Source organism: Cynara cardunculus (genome assembly GCF_001531365.2).
Source record: "Cynara cardunculus var. scolymus isolate 2C chromosome LG 1, CcrdV1, whole genome shotgun sequence".
In the NCBI taxonomy this organism is placed as follows: Eukaryota; Viridiplantae; Streptophyta; class Magnoliopsida; order Asterales; family Asteraceae; genus Cynara; species Cynara cardunculus.
The window spans coordinates 48,460,000-48,468,822 of NC_037528.1; the positions used below are offsets into that span (position 1 = coordinate 48,460,000).

An 8,823-nucleotide genomic window follows, 5' to 3' on the forward strand; every position below is an offset into this window, starting at 1 on the left:
TAAATAACCAGAATTCCAAATACTTTCACAAAATCCAAATCCTGAAAACCAGGTTGCGAATAATTATTTAAGGAAACGTATAAATTTGACCGGTTTTTCACAACCGGTCCTCAAAATAACTCGTTAACCGATCCTACCAAGCTTCTGACCGGTTCCGATCCCAAACCAAGCCTTCCTATTTCCTAACAAAATCCGCTAACCAAATAACAACACAATCCAAGATCATTTACAAAGAAACTAGAAAATATAAAAAAAACATGGGTCCCGAACGGGATCGGTTTCATACATTCCTGCGTTACCATCAAATATACTGCAAAAACTACATAAAAACGACGAAAAAATATTTAACAGATTCCATCCACGGATAAACCTCGATACCAACTGTGCATTTCTAACGAAAACTGAATTAGGAAACCTTCAACATTATAGTATTAGTGATGGGAAGGGGGACCGAACCTCCGATTCGCATTTTGAAGTTGTATTTGTCGTTACCATAACCCCCCGAGAGCATTTAACTTCTGTACAGTTTAACGACAATCGATCTAGTATGCCGTTGACGTATTGTACCAAATGCTTCATGGCTTGAACCTTTTAACACGATCCCGCGAACTAAAACTTTAACTTGATTTCCTGCATCGTCAATGTACATCAAGATGGTAAAACAGACGTAAAGTAAACCAAGCGAAACAAAACATACCCAGTATATCCCATTTGGAGCGGGGTCAGGGGTAGAGACGTTTCCATGAAGACCCTAGTAGAGATGGGCAAAAGGGCCAGACTGGACTGGACTGGACCGGACCGGACCAGACCATGATGTCATCAAACCGAACCAGACCAGACCAGACCAGACCAGACCAGACCAGACCTAGCCACCTCTCAGTTAGTTTCCTATAACCTTTACCACTAACCTATAGTGCTTGCTTAACACAAACAATACAGATCAGACGCCGATCCATAATCAGTCCAAACTCTTTTGAGAGGGACTGGTCCCTGACCGCTCTTTTTAAGGATCGGATAAAACCCGGATCGGGCTTTTTTGGACTGGCCATATCGTTGACCAGACCAGATTTTTTAGGACCAGTTTGTCCCCATCTCTAACCCCTGGGTTGCAAAAGAAATTTTGAAGAAACAAATTTTGTCTTTAAGGAAAAGATTACCAGCAAAAAGAGTGCATGCAAGCAGGCAACAAGGACAGATGGTAAAACTGGGATCTAGTAATTAATCCGAAAGCAGCTCTTCTAGTTCGGGTGATTCGGATATCAAAGAATCATCGTCCATACTTGTATCGTTGACTAGATGTTGAAATTGAGGGCCGATAAGATCATCGTCTTCATCCTGGTCGGATGATTCAGGTTCGTTTTCAATGTCCTGATCGGCAACTACTTCATCCAAGTCAAGGTTACTCTTGCCGAATTTCCGAGGGAGAGTTTCGAGTTTTGATTTGGCTTCTGTGTCTTCACATATACAAGTAGCTGGGTTTTCGTGAAATTCACCTCTCCCAGGCCTTACTTCCTTCGGTTCCCCCATGAAACCTCTTTGATGAGTACGTACTCGTGAAGAGAATTCTTCCCATGTCATATTTTCTCGGTTAAGGAACAAACGATACAGTTTCTTAGCATTAGGACGTATTGTTGGTTTGTGTCCGAAGTATCTTCTGTAATACAAACAAATAATGCATGGTACAATTAGCACCATAGTTTAGTTTTTTGTGATATTGATAGCATTATTCCTTTTCCTCGAGTGTCAAGATTCCTCTATTTTGTCAATATTGAAGAGCGTTTTAAATCTTTTACCGAAAGTAGTATGCTTTATCTATAACACTGCAGGTCCAAACACATTGCATTTGTTCCATGATGGAGGGAGTATAGTTTCCACTGTTTAGTAGATAAACAGTCTTACTAGAGATGCACAAATCCCCATATTTTCGGGCCAGGCCCCGGCCTTTGGAGCCTGTTTTCAGTAAGCAAATGAAGCTCAGGCTTTTCGGGCCTGGGCCTTTGGGTGTGAAAATAGTCCCGGTTGGGCTTTTTCGGTCCCGGGTTTTCTTGGCCAAGGCTTTTTCGGGCATTTGAAAAACAGATCAGGCTCTTAGGCCTGGCCTGGGCTTCAGGTTTGCTAGGCCCAGGCAGGCTGGACTTGGGCTTTTTGTGCATCTATAGTCTTCAGCGAAGAAGTCAATGTTACATTGTACTCTAGAACAGATGTGATAAATTGATAAGAACGAAGAACATACCTCCTCCCAGCCAAAATTTTCGCCATATTGCCGTTGTTATTTGTAACAAATACGTCACTCTCATCACACACTATGAAATCAAGTGCAGCCATACGAGAAGAGAATGCAGAAAACGGTTCCAACTCTTCTTTGGTGGCTATGGAGTCTTTTGAATGAATGTTTGGGAAGAGTGCTCTCAAAGGCGCCAATGTCTCATCGCCGCCATATACTTCACCAGAAGCCACATAAAGATGAACATCTTTGTTATATCCAAGTGCTCTCAGCATCAGACCCACTTCTTCGGGTGTAAGTGGGCATCTTCCTTGTCTCCTTTCTTTGTCCGGATTGTTGCTCTGCAATTCGTATCAGAAACTGTTAGAACTTGCCAAAAGGTAATTATTATGTCTTCGTAATGAATTATAACTAGTTCTTTCAGAGACTATGCTCCTGAAATATATTGAAACCGTTCTTTGAAGTGCCAAAAGTTAAGTTAACCCTTTTAAATTATAAAAGTGAAAGACGTTACAGGTTTGCAAATGCTGATACCTTGATCCATCATGAAAGTATAATGTATTATCATTTTGATGAAACACGTGTATTTGAAAGCAACACAGCTACAGATATATACAAGCCATAAACCCTATCTACACTAACCATAAACCTAACATCTGGATGGTATTATCTGATAGGAGCTCTTGGAGACGCAGAACTAGGGTAGCAGACTAGGGGTGGAAATCTGCTTCTTTGGGCCTGAGCCAAGGCCTTCCGAGCCCGTTCCCAGAGAGCAAAAAAGATGCAGGATTTATTAGGCTGAGGCCGGGCTTTGGGGATGAAAAAGGTCCCGATTCGGGCATTTGGGGAGACCTAGGCCCAGGCCTGCCCCCAAAATTTCAGCCTAATCAGGCTTTAAGGCCTGGCCTGGAACGGGCTCAGTAGGTTGGGGATTTTGGGCCAAACCTGGGCCGGAATTTGAGATTGGGCCTTTTTGTGCATCTCTAGCCGGAGAGGTAGATGGTGGGAGATAGGATTAGTAAGTTAGACTACGGTGTATAGTTTCTCTAAATTGGTTTTGCTTGTCTTGCACCTGCTTATATTCGTATGTTAATATGTTATTACTCATTTTATCCGGGGGTGTTGCACCTGATTAGTAAGTTAGACTACGGTGTATAGTTTCACAAGCCGGGGGTGTTGCACACATTTTATCCTCCCCATACCCTACCTCCACGTGGGATATACTGGGTTCATTTGGTTTGGTTCCATCTTGAATTTGTTGGAACTCAAATTGTCTCATGTAACCACCCCAAAAAACTACTACAATTTGTGCAAGTGAGCAGAATCATAACAAGATTAAGGATTTTGAGTAGAAAATAAAATTAGACATCTGTTAAATTTATGGTTCTCCACGCAAAATCGAGATCAAAATAATATCTGTTAAATTTATGGTTCTGGGGCTACTTTTGCACAAAGAAGAAATCAACCAGGCACGAGAACAAGTGCTTACATGCAAAGTTTTCCACCTCTTCCGTATTTTACCCAGTTCTTTTCTTTCCTTCTCTCCACCACCATAATAGCATCCTGAAAATGCAAGCATATCAGGTTCAAACCTGTATCGTAAAATGGTAAAAATCGTAGTTAGCACGAGGAATGCAAGTTTTCTAACAGCTCGAAGTAAAGTGCAAGAACTGAGTCATACAAAACCGCAAGCATTAACAGAAGAACAGAGTACCAAGCCTTCAACTGTACAAGTCTAGCAATTTTTACGCAGGTTTCAAGCACCATAAATATCAATGGCTTATAGGAGGGAGTCATGCCAACATTTTTTACTAACCAAGCTAAAAATTAAAAACAGCATATGCAATAAAATGAGCAAGATAAGGAGACTTACGGTTACTTCTCTACGTATAACAAAATTGTCTAGATGATGGATAATATGAAAATAATAATGACACCATAGAGTCAGCTTAAGTGCAGCAACATAAGAAACCACAAGTACCTCAGGTGAAGAGCAACATAGTGCTTGCCCATCTTCCTCATTCGGTTGACCAATTTCTGACCCATTTTATTTATAGGATCGGTGAATTTCAAAGCATGGTAGTTTACCCTACATCTAAGCTTTTGCAAATCAGTCTCCAACTTGTTAGAAAGTCTGTAGTCAAACTTGCTCAGCTGAACAGCCTGTCCAAAGAAGAAAATTATGAATTACTTAGATACAAAACTGGAGAGACCTTAGTGAATATCATGCCAACAATTGAGGCACATTGTATGATAACCCTCCTGACTCACATCTATAAGTGCACATGTATATGCTAAATAACCTCAAAAATGTAGACATCCAGATAAAGTTCACACCCGGAGAATACAGCTGGAGAAACCAAAAAGTACAGTCTCTCCATTCTAGAAAGAAGATTATGTTTGGCATATGTCAAAAGGTCGATTTTGTGTCAGCAGAAACTCAAATATAAATTGTTCTTGTTGACGCATGCTGGAAAGATGATGATATCCAACACTTTGATAAATTTGATCAAAATGTCAGATTTCAATACTATATGTGAATATTTACAGCTGTGAAAACTTTTAGAATTTGAATCTCCATATGAATCCCATATGTTGAGTATGTTTCTGGCTGAAGTCACATAACTACTTATGATCCAACAAGAAACAGAATATGTGGCCACGTGAAAATAGGAACAGTGAAGGTTTAGTGTTGGTTGGTGGCAGATGGCTTCATAAGGCCAAGCCGCGCACCCACCCGGGGGGAGAGGGGCCACAGTTTCATGGTATGGAACAGTCCAATTTACAGCCAATCTTCTGTAGCCATATATTATTGTATGAGCTCTAGGATTCCAGCAACTGTTAGACATTTTCTTTTCTTTCAGTAGTTGTTGGGTCAGTTTGTTTTGCTACGATTTGGATAAGCTTGCTCTATATTCTGTACGTGGTCTTCATTTGGTCAAAGATAAACCATTAAGGTATACTCATTACTGATTACTGAACCATGCATTTCATTCTATGTACGGATATTGGTTTAGGGTAAGATGGAAGCATAACTGGAATTATTTTTTCAGGTTGACATAGAAAGGTAAGCAGGATAGGCAAGTAAAAGATAATTTTGACTTTTGAGAATTATTTTTCAGTATAATTGAAGGGTATGGATGTTCCATACGAACTTGTAGAAGTTTAGTGATCCAGGGTATCCACTTTGGACCCAGTAAGACTTGGTAGAATATATCCATCTTCAATCTTTGACAAGAGATGGGAAAACAAAAAACAGAAAGAAGTGTTTGCCCTCATAAGAATAAGGCAAGCCAGCAGGCAAAAGTATGTCTTCACAAAGTTAATGATGCCTGCGCACTCTACTGCAGAAGACCTCAATTCTCAGACCAATGTTCCGCCCTAGATTAAAACTAACATAAGGAATCCTGACCCATTACAAAAATTCATAACTAAAGGCATTAGTAACACGATCAATCATGGGCGATTAAGGTTCATCAACCCAGGCAATCATCACATGAACACTTCACGAATTTGTAACATTTGGTTTCATCCAAAAATAATGGATGATCAACTCCTGATGGGTGAGTTTCCAACGGGGTATGGTTAGTCTGAATATTTAGTCCTTTAGTGACTCGGAAACAGGATTTGGTGATAGGAACCAAATGATAGAAAATGTGGTGGCTGCCAGTGGCAATGGATCATCAACATATAAATGAACCAGCATTCAATGCGGGTCGAAGCATATGGTTGACGGGTTGGTTAAATGCTCTTCATGCAATTCAAGTATTTTACAGCTTAAATTATTCCTTCCCCAGTAGTCTCACCCCCCCCCCCCCTCCTCCTCTCCGTCTGCCTCAATCTGCATGTGTGACTGTGAGTATTCTAAACAGAAGCTTTACTGTTACACCAGAAGCAATGAATATACTTTAAAGTACTATTTGATCTCTAAACATACCTTATGACCTAAAAAGGTGTTCAACCATGTCAATCCACCATTTTTTCTCCTAATACACAGCACCAAACTAAACCTCAGTTTTACACCTTATGCTCATTCACCTAGATGCTATGAATCTACTTCAACCTGTTGCCGAATTTCTAGTGCAGTTTACTCAAGTCAACCTTCTATCTTATATGCCATCCAAACTCAGTTTATGACGATCAAATTGTTGAAAATATAGTTTCAGCAAGGAAGTGATATTCATTCTGGATCCGCCTCAGAGAAAGAAATGAATCAATATTACCAACTGCTTTACCCTGGTTTTAAAATCTCTAGCCTCCTTTGCTAGTTCACGACAATCACCCAATATCCTAAGAAGACAGAAACCCTATAAGAGTTTTAAGTCAGATCGATCATGAAACCCAACACATACTTGGGGGAACAATGTTCTTGAGTGCTCTTCATTACAGTTTTCACTAGTCATCCAATGTTAACTCAGAAACCCAATCATTAGCGATTTCTTGTCTATACCTGCCCTACTCTTATAGTCATCACTTTCACCTTATACAGTCTCTGGCCTGGTAATGATTATTCAGTGACATACTACTGTCTCTCTCTACTGGTTACGAATTTCCCCCCTTCGCACTTGCATTTTGAAATAGGGAATTGCTGCCATCATAGCAATTATCAATAGCATATTTCAGAGTTCTCGCATATTACTTCAGAAAGTAAAAATTAGTTTGAAGTTCGGGGTTTGGGGTATCCATAAACAACAACTAATGTGTTTCAAGTGTACACCGTTTATATACGCACTGGTGACTGCAATCTCATGGAAACATTGTCATGTTATATTCATAATATAAGTGCTTATGTTTATTGTTCAGGAAATATGAAATTATTAACCGTCAGACATAGATCTAAGGCAGTTAATGCATTATGTGGATGCATTTAGGGGTCACTGTATATGGACTAGCAAATTCAAGAAATTGACCAGGAAGTTTTAAATAACTCCAAAGAAGAGTTTCATGGTCACTGGAAATCATGCAAGAGACCTATGCTTATAAAATACATAGTGCAGAACTGCAGATGATATAAAATGTTATCACTTACATGCTTCTTCAAAAGCACAGGCAGTACACGAATCTGATAGCATCTCTCGTTACACTTTCTAGGCACACGCATATTATAAGGAGTCCAAATCTTGCCTCCCTTGCGGGGCAGTTCTTTTATGATTTTTACATCTCTTGATAGATGTGATATAAACCAGTCAACATCAAATATCTCTGAAAAAGTACTGTAGAAGAGAAGGTACCGTTAGTTATAACAGACTTTCTGGCCAAAATTTGTTATAATCCCACTCATGTACATTGTATGTGCAAGCATTTCTCTATGACTAACCTAGCATCCTTCCAAAAAGACTTTTGATCCAGCTTTGGAACAACAAGAGTAGCATTCAGAATTCGTGCAGCAACAACAGCATCTGTAATCTGTGAAAACAGGTGTCATCGAACAGCTAGTAAAATAAATCATTTACTGGTGAATATCAAAAAGAACTTTCATAAATCAGGACTTACCCCAGTTCTCTGTTGGTTTAAACCCCCACTGGTGGCTATCAGCAAGTATCGATTGGGATATGTGACTGTTTCTACTTCTGTGATTCAATAAAACATCCAAATTTAACCCGCATATTTAAAAAAAATACAAGAACTCCCCTGTCTTACTGAGATTATTTCATTAATCACTTACTTGGAAACTTATTGCTAGCATTGCTACATCCAAAATAAAACTTTGACATCCGTGTACTCCATAGACTTCGATCACTCACCATCTTACTCCCACCACTGATCTAGATCCCAAACCATAAACAAATTACATCCAAATTAGGTTATATAACAAACTCAGATCCAATCAAGACTCAAAAATCACACCACGCACAATCCAAGCTTCTAATTCAAACAACAAAACATCAACTTCTGTAGCGAAAAAACCTAACCGGAACTTTAAACAGCGAAGTAACTCGAGGTGAATCATCACCAACGCCATTATCATCGAACTGAAAAAGAAAAAGAAAAAAAAAACCATCAATACAAGTTCAACGATTCGCAAACTGAACACATTCTTACAAACACATGTAAACAAGTACACGAAGTAAGCAAGTATACGTTATGTAGAAATCAATTACCGGTGTCCGTCGTACAAGGTGATGGAGATGGTCAGGTGAAGGTGCAAGCAGAGAGATTAAACCGTACAGGACAAGAATAGCAGCCGAAATTGCGGAAATAACAGGGATAAGGTAACGGAAACGGTTATGAGAGTGTTGATGGTGGTGGTGGTGGTGTCGCCGGCGGTGGGTAGCCATGGCGGTGGAGGTTTTTCTCTCCCTAAAAACAAAGGGAGTTTTAGAGAGAGAAAGGAAAAGGGAGGGAACACGATCTATCTACTGGTGTCAGAATTCATATATATTTTGGGGAAATTTATTCGTTTTGGGCCTTGAAGACGAAGAGAAGAAGCCATTTTTGTAAGCGCTTATTTTTTTTCTGCTTATAATCTTTCACTGCACCAAGGTGGACTTTTTGAACAACGGGTTTTTGCTTTAAATTAAAATTATTTTTAATAAATATATATATAAGAAATTCTCAAAAACTCATTTTGCTACATTATTTACCTTTGATTGTTCATT

The 8,823-nt window shown here is 39.5% G+C and overlaps 1 protein-coding gene across 1 annotated transcript; it reads right to left on the reverse strand.

Moving 5' to 3' along the window:
• Positions 1-229: 229 nt before the first annotated feature.
• On the reverse strand, positions 230-8,564 carry LOC112521560 (O-fucosyltransferase 6-like). The gene is made up of 11 exons (XM_025130488.1): positions 8,326-8,564; positions 8,137-8,196; positions 7,890-7,989; positions 7,718-7,794; positions 7,542-7,630; positions 7,254-7,437; positions 4,206-4,387; positions 3,714-3,816; positions 2,234-2,565; positions 1,158-1,654; positions 230-630 (listed from the first exon to the last, which is right to left on the reverse strand). Exons 1-10 carry the CDS (start codon positions 8,500-8,502, stop codon positions 1,219-1,221), a joined length of 1,740 nt encoding a protein of 579 aa, XP_024986256.1. The 5' UTR covers positions 8,503-8,564; the 3' UTR covers positions 230-630; positions 1,158-1,218.
• Positions 8,565-8,823: the final 259 nt, after the last annotated feature.

Excerpts from the sequence above, each read along its gene's own strand:
- LOC112521560 (XM_025130488.1), bottom strand. The coding sequence starts at position 8,502 with ATGGCTACCCACCGCCGGCGACACCACCACCACCACCATCAACACTCT. Across the intron at positions 4,388-7,253 it reads CTGTGCTTTTGAAGAAGCAT|GCTGTTCAGCTGAGCAAGTT; the intron begins GTAAGTGATAAC and ends TTCTTTGGACAG. Across the intron at positions 2,566-3,713 it reads AGAGGTGGAAAACTTTGCAT|AGCAACAATCCGGACAAAGA; the intron begins GTAAGCACTTGT and ends TACGAATTGCAG.